Source organism: Erinaceus europaeus, chromosome 11, assembly GCF_950295315.1.
Source record: "Erinaceus europaeus chromosome 11, mEriEur2.1, whole genome shotgun sequence".
Taxonomy (NCBI): Eukaryota; Metazoa; Chordata; class Mammalia; order Eulipotyphla; family Erinaceidae; genus Erinaceus; species Erinaceus europaeus.
In genome coordinates, this window is record NC_080172.1 from 117,327,918 (window position 1) to 117,342,206 (window position 14,289).

Genomic DNA, 14,289 nt, shown 5'->3' on the forward strand with positions numbered 1-14,289 from the left:
CATTTCTAGCCTTCTGAGAGTTCTCCAGACTGTTCTCCACAGAGGTTGGACCCACCAGCAGTGCAGGAGGTTTCCTTTGACCCCACACCCTCTCCAGCATTTGCTGCTGTTACCTTTTCTGATGTGTGACATTCTCACAGGAGTGAAGTGATATCTCATTGTTGTCTTGATTTGCATTTCTCTGACAGTCAGTGACTTGGAGCATTTTTTTCATGTTTGTTAGCCTTTTGGGATCTCTTCTGTGTTGAATATTCTGTCCATGTCCTCTCCCCATTTTTGAATGTAGTCATTTGTTTTCTTATTGCTGAGTTTGGCAAGCTCTTTATATATTCTGGTTATTAGCCTCTTGTCTAATGTATGGCATGTAAAGATCTTCTCCCATTCTGTGAGGGGTCTCTATGTTTGGGTGGTGGTTTCTTTTGGGGTGCAGAAGCTTTTTAGCTTGATGTAGTCCCATATGTTTGTTTTTGTTTTAGTCTTCTTTGTAATTGGATCTGTATCGCTGAAGATGCCTTTAAAATTTGAAAAGAATTCTGCCAAAATTTCTCTTTAAGTATCTGATAGTTTGTGGTCTAACATCCAAGTCCTTGATCCACTTGGAATTTACTTTTGTGTTTTGTGAAATATAGTGGTTCAGTTTCATTCTTCTGCATGTTTCAACCCAATTTTCCCAACACCATTTGTTGAAGAGACTCTCTTTAACAGTCTGGACACCTTTGTCAAAGATTAGATGATTTTTTTTATTCGACAAGACAGAGAGAAACTGAGAGAGGAGAGGGGATAGGGAGAGAGAAAGAGAGAGAGAGAGAAAGAGAGAGACCTGCAGACCTTCTTCACTGATTGTGAAGCTTCCCCCCTGCCGGTGGTATGCCAGGGACTCGAACCGGGATCCTTGCATGGGTACTTAGTAGTAGTACTTAGCACTTAGTACTATGTATCTTAACTGGGTGTGCCACTGTGTGTGCCCCTCCCAAGATTCTTTTATAAATGAGAATCAGAAGCGCCTGAAGTGTACGTGTGTCTATATTTGCTAACGGCATTCTTGATCTTGACTACCATTGGGTAGCTTGCCCTCAGTATTTTATGCTGTACAAAATCACTTTGTAAACCGCATTCAACTGTTCAGACTAGAAAAACAACAACAACAAAATAGATGAAATCCTGCCATTCACTGCAATAGAATACGGGTGGACCTAGAGGGTATTATGCTAAGCAAGTCAGCTGGAGAACAAGGAGCACCATGTGAAAGATAAAGAAACAAAACGAATAAACAGACTAGTACAACAAAAGCAAACATTTAGGCTAGAAGAACAAAGCTGTGTTTTCCCCAGAAGGGAAGGGGAGAGGGGCTGGAGAAGCCGGATAAGAGGGATCCATTGCAGAGTGAAAGGCAGAAAGGAGACTTGTGATGGTGAACCTACAGCAGGATGAACTGATGCTGGTGAAGAAGCAGTGGAGGGAGTCGGGCGGTAGCACAGCGGGTTAAGCGTTAAGCGCACGTGGCACAAAGCGCAGGGACCGGCGGGCGGAAGGATCCTCCGGCTCCCCACCTGCAGGGGAGTCTCTTCACAGGCGGTGAGGCAGGTCTGCAGGTATCTGTCTTTCTCTCCCCCTCTCTGTCTTCCCTCCTCTCTCCATTTCTCTCTGTCCTATCCAACAACAATGACAAGGGCAACAAAAGGGAAAATAAATAAGTATAAAAATAAATAAATAAATAAGTAAGCAGTGCCGTGCACCAAAGCCTGTGTCAGCATATAGCACAGTGCTGCTACAGTCCAACTGTCTGAAAACTGAATGAAGGAAAGCTAATGCAGGGCCCAGGTGCACACACTACAGTGCCCAAGGACCTAGGTTCAAGCCCCTGGTCCCCACCTACAGGGCAAAAGCTTCACGGGTGGTGAAGCAGGGCTGCAGGTGTCTCTCTGTTTCTTTCTCTCTCTATCTCCCCCACCTCTCTCAGTTTCTGTCCAATAATAAAATAAAAATTTTTCAAAAGGAAAACGAATGTTGTTATACATATAAAAAGCGTGTCACATTTGTTAACACACGGGAAGCATAAAAAAAAAATAAAAAGCAAATATCACAAAGTGAACTGGGCCATTCAAGATTCAACCCACCCAGAGGGCCACTCAGGCTCACCGCTTCTGACTGGGTACACACTGTGGTAAGCAGGAGGCTCAGGCTCAGGCCCCTGCTCTCTACCTGCTAGGGTTGAGGAAGCAGGTCTGCAGGTGTCTCTCTTCTCCTTTTCTTTCCTTTTTTTAAATTTTTTGGTATTATCTTTATTTATTGATTGGATAGAGGCAGCCAGAAATCAAGAGGGAAGGTGGTAAGAGGGGGAGAGAGAGACAGAGAGATACTTACAGTCCTGCTTCACCATTCGCAAAGCTCTCACCCTGCAGGTGGGGACTGGGGGCTTGAACCCAGGTCCTTGAACAAGGTCCCAAGGTCCTTGAACCCAGGACCTTGAACTCAGGTCCTTGCATTTTAATATGTGCGCTCAACCTGGCATGCCACCACCCAGTCCCCTCACTTTCTCCTTTTTTTTTAAAATTTTTTATTTAAGAAAGGATTAGTGAACAAAAACATAAGGTAGGAGGGATACAACTCCACACAATTCCCACCGCCCAATCCCCATAACCCACCCCCTCCCATGGTAGCTTTCCCATTCTCTAGCCCTCTGGGAGCATGGACCCAGGGTCGTTGAGGGTTGCAGAAGGTGGAAGGTCTGGCTTCTGTAATTGCTTCCCCGCTGAACATGGGCGTTGACTGGTCGGTCCATACTCCCAGTCTGCCTCTCTCTTTCCCTAGTAGGGTGGGTCTCTGGGGAAGCAGAGCTCCAGGACACATTGGTGGGGTCTTCAATCCAGGGAAGCCTAGCCAGCATCCTGGTGGCATCTGGAACCTGGTGATTGAAAAGAGAGTTAACATATGAAGCCAAACAATTTGTTGAGCAATCATGGATCCCAAGCTTGGAATAGTGGAGAGGAAGTGTTAGGGAGGTACTCACTGCAAACTCTAGTGTACTTCTGCTTTCAGGTATATATTTTGCAGTAGTTTACGGATACGTGTGCACATAAGCTCTCTCTCACAGAAACTGGTGTATATCTAGGTTATGGGACTTTGTTAGAAAGTGAACTATCTGAGATGGAATTAGAGAATACTATGAAAGGAAAGGTCTCACCCGAGTAATGAAGCTGAAGGGTTGTCATTCCACACGTGAAGTCTCTGGATACAGTCTGAGGTGAAGCATGTTGAGATGGCAATCGTTGTGTTGGTTAGGTTGTGATCGGCGGATGCAATATTATTTGATATGGATTGGGAGATGCATACGGGAAAGTGGGCCCTATCCAAGGGTTCCAGGACTGGGGGAAGTAGGGGCTCCATGGTGGAGATGTGAGGTTCCTGCTGTCTTAGGGTTCAAAAAGACAATCGATAGCTAATGTTATCATCACATTATTTGGTAATTGGGTTAACTTTGAAAAGTCCCTTTGTTATGGTTTGCTGTACAGTATCCAGTATCTTGTATATAGCTGTGCTATCACTTTCTCCTTTTCTATCTCCCCCTCTACCTCTCAATGTCTTATCTGTCATGAAAAGAAAAGAAAGGAAAAGGAAAGGAAAGGAAAGGAAAGGAAAGGAAAGGAAAGGAAAGGAAAGGAAAGGAAAGGAAAGGAAAGGAAAGGAAAGGAAAGGGAAGGGAAGGGAAGGGAAGGAAAGGGAAGGAAGAGAGAGAAAGAAAGGAAATGACCACTGGTAGATTTGTTGTGCAGGCACTGAGCCCCATGACAACCCTGATGGCAGTGATAAATAAATAAATAAGGGCTGGGTGACTGGTGCCCCAGACTGAGCACACATCTTACAAGGCACAAGGGCCCAGGTTCAATCCCCCGGTCCCCCCCTGTAGGGGGGTAAGCTTTGTGAGGGGTGAAGCAGGGCTGCCGGTGTCTCTCTGTCTCTCTCCCTCTCTATTTCTCCCTCCCCTCTCTGGCTGTCTCTATTCAATAAGTAGAGATAATAAAAATAAAGAATAAATAAATAAAATGATTCTATGCAGAGACAGTAAAGCAGCTCACTTGGGCAATGTGTTCCTCTACCATGTGTGCAACTCGGGTTCGAGCCTGGCCTCCGCTGCACTGAGTAGAGTTTCAGTCCTGTGGTGCCTCTCTCTCTCTCTCTCTCTCTCTCTCTGTTTCAATCATAAAATAATATTTTTAATATTGATTTATTCCCTTTTGTTGTCTTTGTTTTTTGTTGTAGTTACTATTGTTGTTATTGATGCCATCATTGTTGGATAGGACAGAAAGAAATGGAGAGGAGGGGAAGATAGAAGGAGAGAAAGACAGACACCTGCAGACCTGCTTCACCTCCTGTGAAGCGACTCTCCTGCAGGTGGGGGGCCGGGGGCTCTTATCGGTATTGTTACTGTGCCATGTGCGCTTAACCTGCTGCGCTACCGCCCGACTCCCATAAAGTAATATTTAAAAAAATATTTATTTATTTATTCCCTTTTGTTGCCCTTGTTGTTTTATTGTTGTAGTTATTGGTGTCGTCATTGTCAGATAAGACAGAGAGAAATGGAGAGAGGAGGGGAAGACAGAGAGGGGGAGAGAAAGACAGACACCAGCAGACCTGCTTCCCTGCCTGTGAAGCGACTCCCCTGCAGGTGGGGGGCTGGCGGCTCTTATCGGTATCGTTACACGGTCCTTGCGCTTTGTGCCATGCGCGCTTAACCCACTGCGCTACCGCCCGACTCCCATAAAATAATATTTTGAAGGGGAAACTCGACCCACAGAGAGTTGCGTATAGGAGGCTATGACCCTGAGGCCTGAGGCCGGCCCTGCCGTCCTGCTGAGTGAAGACACCCTGTGGGTGGCTGCCAGCAGCATATGACAACATGTGCTTGAGGTGAGGGAGGTTTTTATTTATTTTTTTCCGGAGCACTGAGCTCTGGCTCATGGTGGTGCTGAGCACTGACACTGGGCCTTTGGTGCCTGTGCACGCCTAGTATGCTACCTCCCTAGCCCCACATCCATTTGAATTGTAATGAGAGAAAAGTAATTACCTATGAACCAGCAAACAAACGAAAACAGGGCTGGCTGGTAGCCCACCTGATTGAGCACACATGTTACAATGCCAAGGACCTGGGTTCGAACCTCCAGCCCACCTGCAGTGGGAAAGCTTTGCCAGTGATGAAGCAGTGCTGCAGGTGTCTCTCTGTATCTCATCCTCCCTATTACCCTCCCTTACCTCCCGGTTTCTCTCTGTCTCTACCTAATAAATAAGTAAAGATTTAAAAAAAAAGTAAAGAAAAAGAGATGAAGAAAGAAAAGGAGAGAAAAAAAAAAAAACCAAGCCAACAGTTTCTAAGATATAGTAAGAACTCTGACGGTCAGTCACCTTTGGGAAGGTGGAGGCATGATGCTTGGTGGTAGGTGAGGTGTGGGATTAGCTATACCATGTGATCTTACAGTGTAGATAGACCACTATCACTCAGAAATTTAAGAAGAAAGAAAAGGAGGCTCTCAGTTCTTCAGTAGCGTGGGGTACAAGTGGGGTACTCAGAGTCTCACCCCCCCCCGCCCACCATCAGCACTTCGAGCCACGCCTGGCTAGAGTGTGCCCTCATCACAGAGTCCCGTGGCCCAGAAGAAAGGCTCCTTCTGTGGGACAGAGCTGAGCCCAAATGAGCCTGGGCTTTTTTCCTGGGCCGGCCGGCCTAGGCAGCTGGGGCGCTCCTCTCCCCTAGCCCACTCTGCTCGCACAACTCTGAGTGCAGTCTCTGCCCAGAGACTCCACCATCACACCCCTCGCCCCCAGCCCACCTTGCTCCTGTCTGGGCTCCAGGAACACCCTTCCCCTTCTGTGCTAGGAAGGGTCCCCTGTCTGGGGGCTGCTCTTCCTGCCAGCCCGACAGGCCCTGCTTCCTCCCGCGGAGGCCCCAGGGGCTGGCCCTCCCTTGTCGCCGTCAGAAAGCTGAAGTTCTGCAGTGAGTTTTAGGAAATGAATCTCTGGGGTCAGTGGTGTCTGGCTCTGAGCCCCAGACAAGCTGTGAGGACACCTCAGGATTCTGGCTCTGCCTACCATGAACTCCTCACAGGGCAGAGGGGGCACTAGACCCCACCCCCCAGGTCTCCATCTCTGTAGATGAGGGAAAATGGTGTCTCTCTCCATTTGTTTTCTTGTTGTGTCGTATCACAACCTGGATCATCTAAGTTCATTTCCCACGTCTACGCTCGACCGGACCTGCCAATATACACGGATATCTTCGCCTACCCTGTCCAACGCTTGACGTCTCGTCACCCAATCTGGTCCCCTATGCCTACACTGAACTTCTCTGTTCCAGTCTCTTGGAAACAGAGTTGGCAGTCAGCTGAGGTGAAGAACAAACACCTCATCACAGACCCCTGCAAGCGTCAACCCGGCTTTGACCTAGCACGTTATGATTGGGCCCTCCTCCATCGCTATCGAACAGGCCATGGCCGGTGCGCCGCTATGTCCCATCGCTGGGGAGCCAGAGACGACCCGAACTGCCCCTGCGGCTCCAGACAGACTATGAGCCACATAGTCAACGACTGCCACCTCTCCAGATTCAAAGGAGGTCTCGAAACTTGACATCAGGCTCAACCTGACGCTGTTGACTGGCTACGGAAGAAGGACAAACGCTAGAAAAAGAACAACCTGGAACAACCTGGCAGCCGTCAATAAAAGCTAGGTCAGACCCGAGAGATAGCTCACCAAACAGGGTGCAGACTTACATCATCCTGCTTGAGAACCTGGATCTGAGGGCATGAGGGCATCATGCGAAAGAGGAAGCTTGGTGCTGGGTGGTGGCGCACCTGGTTAAGCGCACACGCTATAATGTTATAATGTGCAAGGACCCAGGTTCAAGCCCCCAGGCCCCACCTGCAGGGGGAAAGCTTTGCGAGTGGTGAAGCTGTGTTGCAAGTCTCTCTCTCTCTCTCTCTCTCTCTCTCTCTCTGTCTGTCTCCCTGTCTATCACCCCTTCCCTCTTGATGTCTGGCCATCTCTATCCAATAGATAAACGATGATACTACAAAAAATAAAAACAAAAAAAGAGGAAGTTTATTCAACAGTGGAACAATACTGTCATGTCTCTCCTCTCCCTCTCTCTTTTCCTTCTCTCTTGGAAATAATCCCCCCATATCTATATATCTATATATAAGTATAGACAGATGATAGATAGATAGGTAAACAGATAGATAGAAATATAGAGATAGTCCGCGGGGAACAGTGGAGTGCCACTTACATGAAACACTATGAACTCACACACACACACACACACACACACACACACACACGGACACACACACACACACACACTAGGATTGACTTCATGACTGGCTGGCAGGAGGGAAGGGGGTCAGAGAGGAAAGGCCCTGCCCAGCTGGACAGCCTCGATCTCCACACCATCTGGCATGTTGGGCCTTTTTTTAAAAAAAAAAATACTTATTTATTTATTCCCTTTTGTTGCCCTTGTTTTTATTGTTGTTGTGGTTATTATTGTTGCTGTTATTGATGTCGTTGTTGTTGGATAGGACAGAGAGAAATGGAGAGAGGAGGGGAAGACAGAGAGGGGGAGAGAAAGACAGACACCTGCAGATCTACTTCACCGCCTGTGAAGTGACTCCCCTGCAGATGGGGAGCCAGGTGCTCAAACTGGGAATCCTTATGCCGGTCCTTGAGCTTTGCACCACCTGCGCTTAACCTGCTGCGCTACCTCCCGACTCCCCATGTAAATGTCCTTCCTCTGGCTCCATCTGACATCCAAGGAACTGTACTGAGTTACGTGGGTTTTTGGCCGGGGTGGGGGGAGGGTTGGGGAGAATGTTCTTTGCAGGAGACACCAACCACCAACACCAGAAGAGTAGAGAGCAGAGGCTGAGGACAAGAGAGTGGCGTTCGAGTGCTGCTGTAGACGCTTGTGGAGGACCTTGGGCATTTCACGTCTCTGCGACTCAGTGTCTTCCATCTGCTGCTACAGCACAAGCTCTCTGAGGTTCTTCCGGCTACGCTTGGCCTTGAACTCCAAGGGGTCAGGTCCCCCTTCAGCCACCATGCACCTAGCCATCGGTGCTCAGTGAGTGAATCAGAAAACGCCAAAGAGCTCTGAGAACGCGTCCAGTGGAGACGGAAGAGAGGAGCACAAAAGAAAGGCCAAGAGAAGTCAGAGAAAGCAGGAGTGGGGAGAGGAAGACAATCTTGACTGCCCTGCTTCCTCTCTCCTCTCACCTCTCTGGGCTTCCTCTTCTCACTGACCCCGTCTCCTGTCCCCCGTCCTCACAATTCCCCCCAGAAGCCCATGGGGCTGCAGCTTCAGAGTTCTGGCCAAGGTCCTCCTTGTTGGAACCTTCTCCGCTCTATCAGTGCCGGGCAGGAGGCATAGGAGCCAGGACACCCTTTGTCCTGACAGCCCTCGTGTTTATTCAAGTCCATTCTGCAGCCTCCCTGGCCAAGGCCTGGCACAGGTGCAGATCTCTGGCCAGATGGCCAGTGAGCCGGCTCTGGACCCCGGGGTTCTCCGCCTCACTGTTCCTGGGTTCCAGGGTGGGGACTGGAGTGGTGATGACGCGTTTGCCATGGCCATGACCCAGGTCAACAGGTCGGGTCTGCTCCCCTGGCCTAGGAGATGACTCAGAATTCCTGGAACATCCAGGAAGTGCCCGAGTGTGGATGTCACGTGGTCCCAAGCCTTCGTGTTGTAGATGGAGAAAGGGCCTCATCCTTGGCTTGGAGGAGTGGAGCTGGGCCTGGAATGTAAGTTTTCTTACTGCCCTGCTGGGCACACAGGTCTATTTCCTCCCTTCTTACCTTCCTCCTTTCCTTTGCTGGTGTGATATTCCCCCCCATATGCGATGTGGCCCACGCTGAGACGGCCGCCATTCAAGACCTCGATGCGGGTGGGCACCATGCAGAACTATACCGCTTGTCTCTACAGTCTTGTAAACGACTGCAAATTGCACCTTAAGAAGGGCTTCAGGGATCGGACGGCAGCGCAGCGGGTTAAGCGCAGGTGGCACAGAGTAAGGACCGGCGTAAGGATCCCGGTTCGAGCCCCCGGCTCCCCACCTGCAGGGGAGTCACTTCCCAAGAGGTGAAGCAGGTCTGCAGGTGTCTGTCTTTCTCTCCCCCTCTCTGTCTTCCCCTCTCCTCTCCATGTCTCTCTGTCTTATCCAACAACAACAATGACAATAGTAACAACAATGATAAACAACAAGGACAACAAAAGAGAAAAAATGGCCTCCAAGAGCAGTGGATTAGTAGTGCAGGCACCGAGCCCCAGCAATAACCCTGGAGAAAAAAAAAAAGGGGGAGGAGGCTTCAGCAAAAACAATCTACAGGAGCAGCTGGCCTACAAAAGAAACAAGGGTAGGACAGCTAGCTCAGGTGGGATGTGGTCTGCTTTGTCAGGCATGTGGCTGGGCTGGAGGCTGGGCCCCGCCACGCCCTCCGTCTTTCCCTCCCTCTCTCTGCCTCTCTTTCTATCTGAAAAACTGGGCCTGCAGTGGCGGAGCCCAGTGACAGCACACAGACAAGAGAGAGAAGCAGAGTCCTGTCACCAAAAGGTCGACGTGTACAAATCCTTTGGACCAGAGCTTCCTGTCATGCCCACCTCTCCAAAAGTGGTGCCAGCCTTCGCACGTTGTCTGTGCCTGGCATCCTTACAGACAGACCTACTAGGCAAACACTTGGTTCTTTCTTTGCCACCAGGGTTCTCACTGGGGCTCAGTGCCAGCACTGTGAATGCCCGGCCCAGCAGCCATATTTCCCCCTTCCCCCCCAAAAAAACCTTTTTTTCCTTTACTGGAGATGGGGGATTAATGGTTACAGCCAACAGCAAAGCAAAGTAGTTTCTACATGTGTAACAGTATTCGGTTTTCCACATAACAGTTCATCCCCTACTGGGTCCTCCTGCACCTCCATGTTCCAGGACCTGAACCCCCCCCCGCCCCCCCAGCCCCAGAGTCCTTGACTTTGGTGCAGTCCACCAGCACCAGTCCCAGTTCTGGCTAGTGTTTCCCCTTTTGTTCTTATTTCTCCACTTCTACCTTTGAGTGAGATCATCCCAACTTCATCCTTCTCTTTCTGGCTGATTTCACTTCACAGGATTCCTTCAAGCTCTTTCCAAGATGAAGTGAAGAAAGTGAAATCGCCATTTTTAACAGCTGAGTAGTATTCCATTTTGTGTATCTAGACCACAACTTCCTCAGCCACTCATCTGTTGTTGGACACCTGGGTTGTTTCCTCATTTATTTATTTATTTTCCTCTCTTGGAGGATTAATGTGTTACAGTTGACAGTAAATACAATAGTTTGTACATGCATACCATTTCTCCATTTTCCACACAACAATATAACCCCCACTAGGTCCTCTGTCATCCTTTTCTAGGACCTGTACTCCCCCCACCCACCCACCCACCCCAGATTCTTTTACTTTGATGCAAAACACCTCCTTTATTTTATTATTTTATTTTATTTTATTTTACTTTACTTTACTTTATGGGACACAGAGAAACTGAGAAGGTAGGAGGAGATAGAGAGGGAGAGAGACAGAGAGACACCTGCAGCCCTGCTTCACCACTTGTGAAGCTTTCCTCCTGCAGATAGGGAGCGGGGGCTTGAACCAAGGGCCTCAGGCATGCTAATATGTGCACTTAACTGGGTGTGCCCCTGCCTGGCCCCAGGTGAAAGCTGCTTTGTTAGTTCCCCCTTTGGGAAAGAAAATTCGGCTCTTGAAATTTTGACAAATGTAGTTCCTGCTGAAAACACTCCCAAGGCTCACTGTCACAGACATTCGTCTATGTCAGTGGATGTAACTTAAATGACCACCTACAAAGGAATTCTAAAAAATAACAGTGCAGGGAGCCGGGCAGTGGTTCAGCGGGTTAAGCGCACGTGGCACGAAGCACAAGGACCGGCGGAAGGATCCTGGTTCAAGCCCCCGGCTCCCCACCTGCACGGGAGTCGCTTCACAGGCGGTGAAGCAGGTCTGCAGGTGTCTGTCTTTCTCTCTCCATCTCTGTCTTCCTCTCCTCTCTCAGTTTCTCTCTGTCCTATCCAACAACAACAGCAATAACGATGATGGTAAACATCAAGAGCAACAAAAGGGGAAAGAATAAAAATAAATAAATAACAGCTGGAACATGCACCGCTCTGCCTTGCTTTCAACCCAGATGTGAGCCTGACACCCACCCCACTAGAGGAAGCTGTGGTGTTGTGTTATCTCTCCTTCTCTCCCTCCCCCCTTTTATGGCTTTAATTGACAAGTCCATTGGACAAGAGGGGCACAATTCCACACAGTTCCCACCACCAGAGTTCCTGTCCCATCCCCTCCATTGGAAGCTTCCCTGTTCTTTATCCCTCTGGGAGCATGAACCCAGATTCTTTATGGGGAGCAGCAGGTGGGAGGTCTGGCTTCTGTCATTGCTTCTCCACTGGACGTGGGTGTTGGCAGGTGGATCCACACCCCCAGCCTGTGTCTCTCTTCCCCTAGTGGGGCAGGGATCCGGGGAGGGGAGGCTCCAGGACACATGGGTGAGGGTGTCTGTTCACGGAAGTTAGGTTGGCATCATAGTAATATCTGCAATTTGGTGGCTGAAAAGCATTAAGATATAAAGCAGAAAAATTGTTTAATAATCAGGACTCTAAAGGTTAGAATGTAGCAGATGAGATTTAAAATTTCCAATTTGGAAAAAGCTAGTAGGTCTATTTGGGGGATATTTCAAGGGGCTCATGACTCCGCTAATTTCTGCCTGAGGCTGACAGCTAACATGCAGGTGGACCCAAGGTATTGTCTGGGGGAGATGATGTCAGAGTTGGAAATAAGATCAGAAAGCTGGATGAGGGAAGAGAGTAGCTCCCAAATGTGGGAAAGCATATAAATACCACTAACTGTAAACCCCATCGATCTGATCTAAGGCTCATATTCAGCACAGGAGCCTGGGTGACCTCTGAGTCCCTGTCTCCACCTGCAGGGAGAAAGCTTCACAAGTGGTGAAGCAGAGCTGCGGGTGTCTCTCTCCCTCTCCCTCTCTATTTCCTCTTTCACTCTCGATTTCTCTCTCTCTCTATCTAATAATAGACTAATAATTAAAACAGGAAGAATTCGGGGAGTCGGGCGGTAGCGCAGCGGGTTAAGCTCACGTGGCTCCAAGCGCAAGAACTGGCATAAGGATCCCGGTTCGAGCCCCCGGCTCCCCACCTGCAGGGGAGTCACTTCCCAAGAGGTGAAGCAGGTCTGCAGGTGTCTGTCTTTCTCTCCCCCTCTCTGTCTTCCCCTCCTCTCTCTATTTCTCACTGTCCTATCCAACAATGACGACATCAATAACAACTACAATAACAATAACTATAACAATGAAAAACAAAGGCAACAAAAGGGAAAATAAATAAATAGAAAAAAATGTTTTAAAAAAGAGGAAGAATTCATCTCTGGTGATGGCTGAAAGTTGAATAACAACAACAACAATAATAATAATGACTTCGCCCAAAGCATTGAGCCAGCCCTGCAGGTGTCAGCTTGGGGCTGTACTGCCCTGGGAAGTGCAGCTGGGCATCTGGCTCCCGTGTTCAGGAGGGGCCAGGTGCTCAGAGCAGTGAAGGGTGGTGGCAAGGTGGGCACCAGACAGCCCCCTCTCACCGGGCCTCCCCCTCTGACCCCCTCTGACTCCAGGAAACCGGCTGGACGAAGGCTCAGACGTGGAGTCGGAACCCGACCTCCCTCTGAAACGCAAGCAGCGTCGTAGCAGGACCACATTCACGGCCGAGCAGCTGGAGGAGCTGGAGAAGGCCTTCGAGAGGACCCACTACCCCGACATCTACACCCGTGAGGAGCTGGCTCAGAGGACCAAGCTCACTGAGGCTCGGGTCCAGGTGAGGAGCCTCCCTGGACTTGCTCCGGAGAATCCAGGAAGTGGAGGGAGCGGGGGGGGGGGGTTGAGAGCAGAGCTGGGGTCTTCAGCTGCCGGAGGCCTAGAGGCCACGCAAGCGAGGCTGACCACACGTGCTGAGGAGAAGACAGAGATGAGAGCTGACTGACCGACTGACCCAGCAGCCGACAGCCCTAGAGCGAGCAGGAGAGGCAGTGAGGTCAGCTGGATTGAATTTATCACATTACAGTGCAGAAGGACCCGGGTTCAAGCCCCTGACCCCCGCCAGCAGGGAGAAGCACCACGCATGGTGAAGAAAGGCTGCGGGTGTCTCTCTCCCTCTCTAGCTCCTCTCCCCTTCTCAATTTCTCTCTTGTCTGTTCCAATAACAAATAAATAAAATATTTTTAAAAATAAAGGAGAGGAGAAGAGAGGAGAGGAGAGGAGAGGAGAGGAGAGAGAGAGAGAGAGAGAGAGAGAGAGAGAGCCTGAACCACAGCACCACTCTGGTCTCTATAGTGCTGGGGACTGAACTCAGGACCTCACGCTTGCAAGTGCAACGCTCTTGCCCAGTGCCCCACCTCCAGGGCACTGGGGAAGAGTTTCTGGACAGGCGTGCCCTCCTGAAATGAGGACTAGGTTTTCTGTTGTGGGAAGCACATGGTTCGAATGGGCAGTGATGGTCCTGGAGGCTGGAAGCCTGAAAACTCCCCCACCGGCTCCTGGGCAAGGAGCAGACCTACACAGAGAGCAAAGTTGCCTGAGTTTCGGGGCTGCCCAGCCTGAGTGGGGGGCCGGGGGATGGAGTGTTCTCCTGCTCCCTGGCTGGGCTGTCAGGTTCCCACAGTCTTCTCAGAGCAGACTCTGGGGTCCCTGCTGGCAGGGGCTCAGGCTGCGGAGGGAGGAGGAAGAGCAGTTAAACAGGCCGTGAGAAGTAGCTCCCGTGGGGACCCACTCCTGGCCCGTTCTGGGGGCTCCATGAGCAGGGGTGGCAGGCCGGCAAAATCCACCTCCCCCAGTGCTTGCTGGGGGCACTTGTGAGACACCTGGCCGGCCCGGCCACGGTGCTAGGGCCTCTCCCATCTCAGGTCACCTTGCTAGGTAGGTGCCATGACCCACTCGCTGCAGGTGCAGGAAAGGAGGGGCTGGCCGGCCCAGGGGCACAGAGCCAGACAGGAGCCCAGCTGGGGATGGTAGATGCCCAAACCTCGGTTCTTTCCACCCAAGAGAAGCAAGATGTTGGCTGGACTGACAGCCTGGGGTGTGAAGGCAAGAGGGAAAGTTCCAGTGGCTTGCGGGACAAGTCGCGACCTATCTCTCTACAGTTTTCTATGCCAAGACGCAGTGTGACTTTTCCAGCAAACAACCCAGGAAAAAGAAGCTAGGTGGCTTTGAAGGTGCAG

At 50.2% G+C, this 14,289-nt stretch overlaps 1 protein-coding gene across 4 annotated transcripts in view; it reads left to right on the plus strand.

Moving 5' to 3' along the window:
* The window catches only part of PAX7 (paired box 7), a 148,649-nt gene that overhangs the window by 76,281 nt on the left and 58,079 nt on the right, over positions 1–14,289 (plus strand). For all 4 annotated transcript variants that reach the window (XM_060200892.1, XM_060200895.1, XM_060200894.1 and 1 more), the window contains exon 5: positions 12,691–12,890. In XM_060200892.1, the coding sequence (XP_060056875.1) occupies positions 12,691–12,890 (200 nt within the window). The remainder of the gene's footprint in view (positions 1–12,690; positions 12,891–14,289) is intronic.